General features: G+C 36.9%; 1 protein-coding gene and 1 pseudogene across 15 annotated transcripts in view; one reads left to right on the forward strand and one right to left on the reverse strand.

Annotated features, from left to right (window-relative positions):
• CHD9 (chromodomain helicase DNA binding protein 9) overlaps window positions 1-13,561 on the reverse strand; it is a 330,078-nt gene that overhangs the window by 65,423 nt on the left and 251,094 nt on the right. For all 15 annotated transcript variants that reach the window (XM_058280018.2, XM_058280021.2, XM_012523904.3 and 12 more), the window contains 2 exons: window positions 5,818-5,977; window positions 1,588-1,677 (listed from right to left, as the gene is read on the reverse strand). In XM_058280018.2, the coding sequence (XP_058136001.1) occupies window positions 1,588-1,677; window positions 5,818-5,977 (250 nt within the window). The remainder of the gene's footprint in view (window positions 1-1,587; window positions 1,678-5,817; window positions 5,978-13,561) is intronic.
• Window positions 2,618-3,189, forward strand: LOC139436908 (S-adenosylmethionine decarboxylase proenzyme 1-like; annotated as a pseudogene).

The following is a 13,561-nucleotide window of genomic DNA, read 5'->3' on the forward strand; positions in this document are numbered from 1 at the left end:
AGTGAGCAAATGCTGGACTGTAGAATCTAAGTGGAATGACAAAAGACAGGGCAGGAAAGTGGTTATGGACAGTGAGTAGTTAATTGGTAAGGTCTTCCTGAGATTAGAGAATTTCAGATGGAAATACCAAGATAAGTATGCTGGAAGGAAAGTAGTGATGGTGAAACTGAGATTTAAGAGACTGTGAATGCCATTACTGGTAATGGCAAGATCAAGTTTATGACCAAGTAAATATGTGGCTGAAGTGGGAAGAAAAAAAAGATGATTATAGATAAGGAGCGGAGAGTAGGCTGTTTGATGGATCATATATGTGGACAGAGAAGTCAGTCTTCATAAAATCTCTTGCACTGTAATAAAAGGGAAGAGGAAAAGGATATGCACAGGAAAGTTATATTTTAATTTGTTAGCAGGAAGGTGTAGGAATTTATTTAATGGCTTGCGTATATTTTCCTTACAAATTGCTGAGAGGAGGGAATAGGGTAGTGGGTTAAGGTAAGCAGATAGGAGATTTAAACAGCTGCTATAGAAAATGGGGGATAAAAAGTTGCTATAGAAAATGGGGGAGAAGAAGGAATGGTAAACATTACTTTAAGCATTAAAGACAGAGCTGAAGACAGAAATAGAATATTTCTAGTGGCACTTCCCTAGTATCCCATACATACATCAAAACACTCATAACAGTGCAGTATAGCTGTTTGTCTATTTTTTCCTCACCACAGACCATAAACTTCCTAAGGATAAGGACTGTGTTTCTTGTCTTTGTATCTACAGTCCCAGGGACATAGTAAATGCTCAAAAAATGTTTTGTAGGAATGACTGAATAAAGGAGTTATCAAATTTATAACTGCTTTATTGGCATCAAGATTAGACATCATTCCTGATATTATTACTGTTATAGCTTTTAATGACAGGACAAAAGATGAGAGTAATAGAAGAAAGGCAATTTGGCAAGAGTTAATTTTCTAAGTTCAGTGAATTTTACTACTTCTGAGTTTTATCAAAAGTTTTAGTCTCCTTGGTTACTCAAGCAAATGCCATGCAATGGTCTGGCTAAAACAATGGGAATTTAATGACTCATGGTTTTGAGGTTAGGGAAAAAGTCCAAATCAAGGCATCACCAAGGTGATACTTTCTCCCTGAAGCTTGTGGAATTCTGGGGCCAGGTGCCAGTGATGCTTGGTCCTTAGCTTGTCATGGCAAGCTTGACATGGCAAAGCATGTGACAATGTCTGCTGGGCTCTTCCTTTTCTTCTAGGTTCCACTGATGTCAGTTTCTGGCTGCTCCCTGTGGCTTTCTCTCTGTCTAAATTTCATTTTGCTTATAAAGGACTTGAGTAATGGGATTAAGACCCAACCTGATTGAGGTGGCCCACATCGTAACTGAAACAGCCTCATCAAAATGTCCTATCTACCATGTGTTCACACCTATAGGAATGGATTAAAGTTTAAGAATATGTTTTTCTGGGATACCTACAGCTCCAAACCACCATATCAAATAAGGAGTCATCTAATATGCCAACTTCTGGGCATATAATTTTTGTCTCATCATGTTACTGAAAAGTTAATAAAATATGTTTTTTAATTTACCTTGCATCAACTCCATCAAATACTTTCTGACATTCATTCCCAATGACTTCTTGCTTTAGATAATACAGCATTCTCACACGAAGCAAAACTCTAAAAATAAGGAAAAATAAAAAGATATTAATCATTATAAACAATTCATCTATCATGTTAAAATTAGGGAAGAATTTATATACACAATTTTTATAATGAAATAACTTTTGATTAAACAAATTTCATTAATACCACATGTATAAAATAGGTACCTCTAAAATCTTCACAATCATCATTATTTACTATCCAAGTAAGATATAGGGAGATCCTGTTTACACAGTACAGCTGGCAACATTAGCTATTGCGTGCTTTACTCTCTGTAACAGGGAAGCAGAGGACTACAAGAAACTGAACTGTATCTGCCTCTTATTTCCAACAGACTCAGATTTCAATTTTTGCCCACAAAAAAAGGCTAGGAAAGTTTATTAATCCTTTAAAAAAAAGTTAATATAAAATTATAAGAAAAAAAAGAAAAAATGGAACCTGAACTTTAGTAACACAGCTGGAACATTCTGCAGCAGTGTGATAAAAGACTTAATTCAGTTGATTCGCTGTGGTTGTTGGTTGTTTGCTAGTCTCACAGTGATGGAAGCTGCACATTTTTCAAAGGGACCAAGAAGCTGTTGGAGGTTTGGTTCTCTCAGCAGCAGCCCAATGAAAAACAAGAACGTGGGGATCTTCACACCATCCCAAGATCTGAGTGGGACATACTTTTGAAGGATGTGCAGTATTTAGTTGTAAGTGTGAAAAAAAGTAGCAAGCAAGAAGCCTAAGTAAGAGTAGCATGTTTGTCTCCAAGACACATTTCATCTTGAAGACATGTGATACTACACTCTTACTGAAAGCACTGGTTCCCCTGTTGAAACTTGCTGGGGATTACAGTGGGTTTGGCTCAATGAAAGCTTCTTTTATTCTCTTAAGAATTTCATGAAGCCTTCTCACCAAGGACATCCACATCATAATTTCCAGAAGAAATAATTTCTAAATATAATTTTTCCAAATGGAGCAACATATTGTATGGGACAGACGAATTCTGACTTGGTACTTACATGCTCTGGATTTCCCAGGTAGTTTGTAATCAGTCAGCCAGATCAAACCCTAGAAATTCTGATGAGTGAGCTTGACCCAGCAGTTATGGACCAATTCTACATCAAAAATGGTATTACTGCAAAGGATGCCCCTCATGAGAGTGGAATTCATGACCTGATATCAGGTTCTGTTATTGATGCCATACTTTTCAATTTTTGTGCATATTTAATGAACAGAATAAAATCAGATGGAACTTATTGGACTCTTCACATCACTCCAGAACCAGAATTTTCTTATGTTAGCTTTGAAACAAAATTAAGTCAGACCTCCTATGATGACCTGATCAAGAAAGTTGTGGAAGTCTTCAAGCCAGGAAAATTCATGACCACCTTGTTTGTAAATCAGAGCTCTAAATGTTGCATAGTACTTTCTTCTCCCCAGAAGACAGGTTTTAAATGTCCTGATTGCTGGAGTGCTATGTTCAATGATTACAAGTTTGTTTCTACCAGCTTTGCTAAGAATCAGCAAGAAAAGCAGAGGTGAAGAAAAAATGAAAAAAGAGAATACTATGGAAGAAGATAGTGGCTCTTTTCTAGATATTGATAGCAGGGACCATGGTTTCCATAACCACCACCTTGTAGATGTAGAAAGGCCTAGTTGTAATCACTTTTAATTGTTGTATGCATTATTTTATCAAGGAATTAGATATCTTCCATGAATGCTTTCTTCTGTGTTTAGGTATTCTATGTCGCTCTTGCTGTGACACTGAAGTGCACATAAGAAAAAAATGTTTACCGTATGAAACTTCAGACTTGTGGAAATAATTCAATTTGGTTTATGCATAGTACAGTATTTCTCCAGGTTCATCCAAAATTCCCCACAGACAAGGATTTGATCCTCATTAGGGGTTGGACTCAGTATAACCATCTGTGATTGTGCTATTAAATTGCTGCCTGAATTTTACATTCAATTGCCTCCACTTTCTAAAACATATTCTCTACTAATGTTATTGAAATCAATTTCTACTTCATACAGATGGTTTTAAGCAACAGCAATTAAAGTTGTTTTTAACAAGTCCTATAAAGAAAATGACTGCAATTATTCATTTTGTGAACCATTTTAACATTGCTCTCTCTTCCTTCCGCTCACAACCCAAGCAATACTCTCTTACACTGTAGGTTTATATAGTCTCACACCCAGAGGAGAAAGCGGAGTGGACACTGGTCCCAATTTTCCATTAAGGTCAAGTAAATTTGGTCTCCTTTTTAATTGACAGAGGGTGACAAAAATAAACATTAGAGTACTATAGTCTTAGAATAGGGTACATGGGCAGAACTGTATAAAAATCTTAAACCATGCTGTGTTCCCCACTAAGTCAGTAAATAAGATTAGCTTATCATGAGCATCAGGCCTTTACTAATTTGCTAAGTAGTGTAAGTGGTGTTTATCACAAAATTTAATTGGGAGAGTTAGCTGAAAGGTACTGGAGTCATCAAGTCAGCATGGATCATTCACTTAACTTTTAATTTGGCAGCCATTTCCACAAATTAATAATTAATTATACACTGAATAATACACTGAAAGCTTTGGTTCAAAGTAAAATCAATGTGTTTTCTAACCTATCCTGTGACTTGAAGTTCTGTGACTTTGTGAAACATATGCTAGTGTTCTGATTTCATCTATTCCTTTCACCATGATTTCAGAGGATAAATGAAGTGACTGATCAGAATGAGAGCTGTTGAGGTTATTCAGGTATTCACAGTGAAGCAGAAAGCTATTCATAAAACATAACATGAAATTCTAAAATAGTCAATTATTGAAAAATGACAGATTCTTGTCAAGAGTAAGCATCTTTTAAACTATATTTGTATATTGTGGGATTTTAGTAGCTGAGAGACAGTAAACCTAATTATATTTTGTAATTCTCCCTGTCAATATTTTTTTATTCTTTCTGTATTGGTGTTGTGATGTGTTATTCCTTCTGAATTGATATATGAAACACCTATTTTTAAGTGTTTCTAAACAAAATCTACTTGGTTTGAAATCAAGTGGGTGGAAGAGTTTTGACTTATTTTAAGAACACTGTTCAATGTTTCAGTAAAGAAGCAGTCAGTCAATATATTTTAACCAGTTTGTTATTCTGTAAACAGCACCTAATGGTTTGGTGCTCTAGTTTCTTTAGGACCAATACTCAAAGTGGATTTTGCTCTTGAATAGTATTCCAGCAGATCTGATGACATTTGTTGGCTTGAGGTCTGTTTTTTGTTTGTTTTTTAAAGGATAAGTCTACCTAACGTTGATAAAGTGCACAAATTTGTATGGGAAAAATCCTAGGAAAATGAAAACTGTAGATTGGATAGTACTCTAAATCTAAGTGGAACAGAGGAGGGGAAATTTTGGTACCATAAATTTTCCCTTCACGGTGTTGAACTTAAATCAGTTGAAATGTATTTCTGTACCACAATCTATGCTTCAATAAAAGTTTGCTTAATTCATTGTAACATTAATTAATTTTAACATTTACAAACTTTTCGGTTGACATATTTTTAAAAGAATATACTTTTAAGTCTTACACATCCAAAGTTTCTGTAATTGAGGAGACAGAGATTTAATTATTTTCTAAGATTTGTGACAGTATTATTATAAAGACATAAGATTTCGGGAGAATGTATGATGAATCTGCATTCCAGGTATCAACATTTAAAAAAAATTTCATTGCAGTTGTAGGTTTATAGAAAAATCATATAGAAAGAACAAAGGGAGTTCTCAATTACACCTGTCTCCTACCTCGCAGTTCTTTCTTTACAGTTTGCAATAATATAGTATATTTGTTCATATTAATGAACCAAAGCCCATAGTTTACCTTAGGGTTCACTCTGTTGCACAGTTCTATGATTTTTAAAAATTATTTTATTGTTTAATAAAATACAACAGCTGACTAAAAAAATGATATACTGAGATCATTTAAAGATTAGTTTTATTTATCTCTCTGTTGATGAAAACAGTGACATAAAAGGTACCACAATTTATCAAAGGATACCCTATAAGTTTAAGATTACTACTGGTCCTAGACCATGCTGTATCTATTCACTAATGAGCATGCTTTAAGAAGATTAATAAATTCAGAAAAGATAAATCAAAGAACTGTGGTAGAAGTACCCCACGACCTACTTATTACAGTGGTGTTTTATGTGCTTTTTGTAGCCATCATCTTGAAGTAGCTGCTCAGGATTATATTTTCGAAGCCATTCTGCTTTTTGTATATCAAATGAACTTGTCTGAGTCTTTACTTTCTTCCCCTTTCGACCTCTGGGTACAGGAGCTGACAGGCCTGAAAATGAAGACATGAGAAATCAGGAGTAATAGAAAGATCTGCAGTTTGAAACATTTTTTTCTATGTATGAAATTTCTGGAGACTTTCTGAGGTCTATCTCTGTAAGACACAGAGATCTTGAAATATTAATGATAATGAACCAATTACAAGTTAAGTTCTCTTAAAAATGAAATCAACATGATGTTTTACATGTATATTAAATCAATTTTCCACAAATATCTAACAATTCTGTATCTCAAAATAGTTACCATTTTGATTTTACTCTTGTTCCAAAACAAATTGTGTTTGTTTTTTTTTTTAACCAAATGTAAAAACCAAAAGATGAAACCTGTCCCTCTGTTTTACTTTTGCTTCCCTAGTTACTAAAAGATAATTTTGGCTTCTTGCTTTTTAAAACTACTTTACTAATAAGATGGATTACATTTAGTCAATGGGGGATGGATGGGGTGGTGTTCCTGCTCAAGAAAGTGAAATGCATTTTATTTTGTTTCTTTGATATTTTGTTGTGAAGTATTTAAAAAATATTTTAATAAGTATGCTCACTCTTCATCTTAACATATTCCATATTTGTTCAGTTTTTTAGTAAAGGAAATAATAAATAGTTGAGGTCCCTGTGTATACCTCTCTTGTTCAATTACACTCTTTCCTAACCAGAGATAACCACTATTCTTTATTTTTTTCATTTCATGCATGTTTATACTATTAGTTAAAAATGTTTAAGAAATATTTAGTCTTCAAGTTACATAAATAGTATATTATGGGCCATCCATTTGAGAAGGGGCTGCAAAGCTGATGCAAAATGCCAGGCCTGGTGCTCTGGCAGGTACCTGCAGGAGAATGAGTTGCAATTGCCTGCCTTCCATTCCTGGGGTCCTCTTCATTTCTGACTCTTCTTTTCCAGTTCCACCACTCTTACCTGCTGCACTCTTGGGCTGCTCCACCCACAGAGCCACAGAAAGCACTGGGGAAATGACCGGCTGACTCAACCTAAAACCAGAGACTCAACTCCTCAGCAGGATATTTTTGCTACATAAACATTCCATGGAGCAGACAGACTATGTCTCATGAGCAATGATTCCCAGTGCTATGCATTAGGAGAAAACTGGAAATGCCACAAAATAGAGGAGCCGAAACATCTGAAGCAAGCTGCATTTGCCCAAGAAAAAGCTAAGTCTCTTCTTAAGAGTCTATGAATGCCATTAAATAAGGGATAACTCTCAACCTAGCTCAAAGTGTGCTCTTTCAGAGGGAAATTTCACAAGAAAGTACACCTGCAAATGTGACTCAAATATTTTGAAACATAATTCTGCCTTCAAAAATAATGAGAAAATCTGTGAAAACAATGAATATGGCAGAGCCTTATGGCAAAACATTCCATTTATTCAGTGTAAGAGGACTCACAGCAGAAATCAAGCACATGGGCTGAAACTCAGAACAATGTGTCTCATATACACAACAAAATTCATATGGGGGTGAACATTCATGAATGGAATCAATTTGGAAGAGCTGTCAGCGAAGACTTGTCCCTTACAACATGCAGGAGTTCTCACATCAGAAAGAAAACTTACAAACCTAATAAATGTGGGAATAACCTTCAGAAATAACTGAAACCATGTTGTGCAGAGGAGACTATATTACAGAGACAAATAACGAGAATAATCAATATGGAAAGACCTTTGCCCAAATCCTGTTTCACGTGTTTCTTGTTGGCAAGAAAAACTATAAACATGGTAATTGTGGTAAAGGTTTTATCAGTCCTCTCTTATGAGACACATGAAAATTCATACCAGAGAGAAATCCCATGAGTGTAAGCTATGTGGGGAAGCCTTTAAATATGCCTTATACCTTAATAAAAATTTAAGAAAGTACATTGTGAAGAAGTCCTATGAAGGTAAGGAATGTGGGAAAGCCTTTATTAGCTCCAAAAAACTTACTGAATATACCAGGACTCACATTGGAAAGAAACCCTATAAATATGAGGAACAGAAAAAGTGTTTGTTAATTCTGCTGGACTTAAAATACATTTAAGGATTCATAGTTGAGAGAAGCCCTACAATCAAAGGAATGTGGGAAAATGTTCATTAAATTTTTCAACATACTGTACAAGGAAGGCAGCAGTATGTATTAATGTACATGGGAAAGTCTTCCTGGAATTCTTGTGTCTTACAGAAATGTGAGAACTCACACTGAAAAGAAACCCAAGAAGGTAAGCTCTGAGGAAAGGTTCTAATCTTCATTCATCTTTAGTAGACATTTGTCCTCACCCTGGAGAGAAATCTTATTAATCTGAGAAACGTGGAAAAACCCTCAATATTGTCTCAGATTGGTAGTCCAGAGAATAAACCACACTGGTTAAATAAGACACTTTTTATAAGGAATGTGGGAAAGACCTCTTTGAATACACAACCCTTAAATTACACGAGCCTGCCCTTTGGAGGAAGACTCTGATTGTAATAAATATGAAGAAGGCTTCAGTTCCAACTTTTTTCTTACTGGGCAAAAGTGAGTACCTAGTAGGAGAAAAACACTAATTATTGTTGCCATTGCCTTTATCAGTGTCTCATCCTTAAATTGGAACCATAATTCATTATTTTCTAATTTCTTATATGATGAATATCCTTCTGTGATCTTTAATATAAATTTCATATAAATTTTGATATTTGGTTATTTCCTTTACAATCCACTTAAATACGGTTTCATTTCCAAAGTGACATTATTTAGATGCAAGGTAGTATGTTCTGTGATACTTTTTTGTCATTTTGTTGTTACTGATGTCATGTTTTGACTGTACTGTGGTCAGAGGATGTGGTCTTCATATGATGTTTATTTGTGCTACCTATTACAATGTTCATTTTGGGCTAATGTGGCCAATTTTGTCAGTTGTCTGGCAATATTCATTTTTTTTCTCTTTCTCTACTCAGGGAGCATAGATTTCTTTTTAAAGAGTAAGTAAGGTTTACTGCTTTTAAATGCATTTCCCAGCTTTTCTCAGTGGTGGTGGGCAGAACTTAGAGTTTTGGCCGATAAGGAGACTCCTAGAAAGCTGTTGGAGAGGTTCGGAAAGTATCATTGGTCTTTTTCTCTTAACCACATTCCCTTTGTTCTCTCTCCTTCTTGCTTTTGGAAATTGGACAAAATGCCCTGAGTTGGGAAGTAGATGTAGCTCAATAGTTGGGCATCCACCTCCCACACAGGAGGTCCCACATTCGGGTCCCAGTAATTCCTAAAAGAAGACAGGCAGATGCTGCCCCTGCCGCAACGAGCAGATGCAACAAGCTAGCAGATGCTGAAGCACGTGCGGAGCAGGCTAAATGAATAAATCTTTTTTAAAAAAGCCCTGATTTGGGATACTCAACTTTGGGACCCCTGGAATGCAGGTCATGGTCACAATAACAGCTGCCAAAACACAAGATCTCTTATTCCCCAATGGCACATTATGGGGCATTTGCAGCAACCATACAATGTATTTTCAGACTTATTATATCAATGAAATAAAACCCTAATTGAATTGAGAAACATTTCAGGGTTTATAAATAGTTTATAAACCTAATGAGTGACCAGTTTTTATAAATGCTTCTTTTTGTTTCAAAACTGTGTATTTTCTTTGTTGGGTAGGTCCAGGGTTCAGAACATGTCTGAATGATAAGCTTAATGGTGTTTTCATTTCATTTTTTTTAAAGATTTATTTTTATTTATTTCTCTCCCCTTACCCGCCCATCCCCAGTTGTTTGCTCTCTGTGTCCATTTGCTGCGTGTTCCTCTGTGACCGCTTCTATCCTTATCAGTTGCACGGGGAATCTGTGCTTCTTTTTTTAGTTGTTGCGTCATCTTGCAACAGCTCTCCGTGTGTGTGGTGCCATTCTTGAGCAGGCTGCACTTTCTTTCCTGCTGGGTGGCTTTCCTTACAGGGCGCACTCCTTGCGTGTGGGGCTCCCCTACGCCGGGACAGCCCTGCGTGGCACGGCACTCCTTGCATGCATCAGCACTGTGTGTGGGCCAGCTCCACACAGGTCAAGGAGGCCCGGGTTTTGAACTGTGGACCTCCCATGTGGTAGGCGGACGCCCTGTCCTTTGGGCCAAGACCGCTTCCCTTAATGGTGTTTTAAAATCTCTTAATAACAGAATTTTTTACTTCATCCATCGTTCAGTGAGCAAGCTGAAATAAAATATCCCACTCAGGAAAAACACAACAGTATATATTACAATGTAATCCTGAAACTTATTATTCTAAACATTTTCTTGAGGTTTATCCATGCTGAATCATGAGGTTCTAATTCATCCATTTTAAATCACTGTGTAATACTTGTAGGAATATACCACCTCACATTTTTCTTTTGATTTTATTTTAAAAATTTTTCTCCCCTTGGCTCCCCGCCCTGGTTGTCTGTTCTCTGTGTCCATTTGCTGCATGTTCTTTTGTCTGCTTCTATTTTTGACAGCAGCACAGGAATCTGTGTCTCTTTTTGTTACATCATCTTGCTGCATCAGCTCTCCGTGTGTGCGGCACCATTCTTGGGCAGGCTGAAATTTCTTTCACGCCGGGTGGCTCTCCACCCCCCGTGGCGCGGCACTCCTTGCGCCCATCAGCACTGCGCATGCGCCAGCTTCACACGGGTTAAGGAGGCCTGGGGTTTGAACCGCAGACCTCCCATGTGGTAGACGGATGTCCTATTCACTGGGCCAAGTCTGCTTTCCCCACCTCACATTTATCCATCATCTATGATGCTTAAGTTGTTTCTCTTGTAACTTACCACACTTACTAAAAATGCAGTTCTCACTCCTTCCAGTTTTTATTTCACATTATTTTGCCCTTGCCATAGTCTACCAACTAGGAGCTCCATTACAGTGATAAACGGAAGCACTATATGAATGTCTATTTCTTCTTATAATCCTGGTATTTTTACTTCTGTATTTTAAGACAATTTTGTGAGATGCGTACACAAGTATATATTTATTATAGCTTCTTTAATGGGATATTTTAAGTTTTATGGATTGCATTATTTTATTATGTAGTATTCCTTTTTACCTAAATTCGATTTTGGTTTATGCTAAAATTGCTAAAAAAAGTTTTATATTGCTCAGTATTTGTATAGTATAGCTTTTTCTAAATATCTTCAAGCTTCTTGTTTGATTTGTATTATAATATCTCTTTAAAGCTGATTTTCCCTTGCTGACAAGTTTATCTCTTAATAGATTAAGTTATGCATAATCTGTTTATATATATGTGTGTAATTTCAATCATTTTGTTTTCTGTCTATCATATTCCCCCCTTCCTTCTTTCTAATTTTTTTTTTTTATATTCCAGATCTCCCCATCCTTGTTTGGAAATTAAAAGGCACATATTTAAAAATACTTACATAATATTAAATTATCCTAATAAAGTCTTCAGACATTCTGTATTTCTAATACTCTCACTAACAAGATATTATCAGATTCATCATTTGATCCTTCTATTTAGTTTATTTCTGCTACATGTTAATTAATAAGAGGACTGTTGGTGTTTGGAATGATTCTCTTTTATGGTACCTTATTATTCTTCATTCAAAGTCCTAGTATCTTTGAACTATCTTTGAAGATATTAATGATAGTTTAAAAATTGTTTCCGTCACCTTTTGTAGTTACTGACTCTCAATTTCATTAATGGACACTTTGCTCAGAGGTGTGATAATCCTTGGTTATGTATGATCATAATTAAGAGACCAAAAGGCTGATAGGTGTTCTAAATGGGTAGAATATATTGACATGGCCTCACTAAAGGTAACATGGCTATATTTTTCCTTGTCATTATCTTTAGGTTATATATATATATATATTTAAAGATTTATTTATTTATTTCTCTCCCCTCCCCCCACCCCCCCAGCCCCAGTTGTCTGTTCTCTGTGTCTATTTGCTGTGTGTTCTTCTTTGTCCGCTTCTGTTGTTGTCAGCGGCATGGGAATCTGTGTTTCTTTTTGTTGCGTCATCTTGTTGTGTCGGCTCTCCATGTGTGCGGTGCCATTCCTGGGCAGGCTGCACTTTCTTTCATGCTGGGCGGCTCTCCTTATTGGGCACACTCCTTGCACGTGGGGCTCCCCTACGCGGGGCCACCCCTGCGTGGCACGGCATTCCTTGCGCGCATCAGCACTGCACATGGGCCAGCTCCACACAGGTCAAGGAGGCCCAGGGTTTGAACTGCGGACCTCCCATGTGGTAGATGGACACCCTAACCATTGGGCCAAGTCGCTTCCCATCTTTACGTTTTAGACTTCTCAGATTCAACAAAGAAAATTTGTTAGTTTTCTTCCTTGAGAAGCTTATCAAATATGCCTACATTCATTTAATCCCTATTTAGCAGCTCCATCTGTGAACTACACATTCATACTAGGGGAGTTCTGGGAAGATGGTTTCAGAGTAGATTGGCAGGGGTCAAATCTCTGAGCCCTGCCAATGGAAACAATGGAGAAAGGACAAAAGCTGTCCAAGGGAACTGCTTTGAGGATCTGCACACCAGGAGAGTGCTGCACACATCATCCAGGAAGGAAAGGGACAAAATGTGAAGACACTGAAATAAAAGCCAGGAGTTATTTGCACTGGAGGCTGGGAATGGCACCCATCCCTCACCCTCAAGCTGAAACCCATGGCTGACAGCAGCCAACTGAGAAGGGAATGGATGTTTTGCTCCCTGGGAAGGAGGGTGGGACAGAAGGCTCAGTGAGTTTGGACAGCAGGGCCTTGCTTTGAATCGCAGATCTAGCTGGCCCAGAAACACAGGGAAGTGGAGATATAGAGTCACCTCTGTGGAAAGGTTCATGAAAGAGTGCCACCTGCTAGCAGATCAGGAAAGTGAAAGAAAAGAAAAAGCTTTTTGGAGTTTCTCATGTTCCTATCCCAAGATTCCTTCTATCTGGACTGCTCCCCATAGTGGGTTTAAAAACTTAAACGAGGCAATTTTAAAGGTGTAGAATGAGCAGAACCAAATATTAAAGAAGAACCCTGAAATAAAACCATTAGGCAACAGAGGGAAATTGACCATCAGAGTAAATTCACCAACATAATTAGATCCCTGGACATCAGCAAAAAGTTACAAGCCATAATAAGAAACAGGAAGATATGGTCAGTCAAAAGAACATATTAAAAATTTTGATGAGACACAAGATTTGAGACAACTAATCAATGACATTCACATAAAACTCCTAAATCAATTCAAGTAAATGAATTAAAATATGCCTAAAGAGATAAACAATATTAAGATGACACAATAGCTGCCTTCTAAGATGACAGTGTGTAAGCACAAAGAAGAGTTTGAAAACTTGCAAAGAAGAGTAACAGATCTACTGGGAATGAAAGACACGATGAGATTAAAAATACATTAGAAGTTAAAAAAAAATACATTAGTAAGAATGGATGTGGCTTAAGTGGTTGAGTGCTGGCTTCCTACATGGGAGGTCCTGGGTTCTGTCCCTGGTGTCGCCTAAAAACAAAAAAAAAACAACGAACAAACAAAAAAAATCCAACTCAGGGGAGCGAATATGTTTCAGCAGTTGAATGCTAGCTTCCCACATACGAGGTCTCTGGTTCAATGCCTGGTCCCCCCAAAACCAA

Source organism: Dasypus novemcinctus, chromosome 18 (genome assembly GCF_030445035.2).
Source record: "Dasypus novemcinctus isolate mDasNov1 chromosome 18, mDasNov1.1.hap2, whole genome shotgun sequence".
Taxonomy (NCBI): Eukaryota; Metazoa; Chordata; class Mammalia; order Cingulata; family Dasypodidae; genus Dasypus; species Dasypus novemcinctus.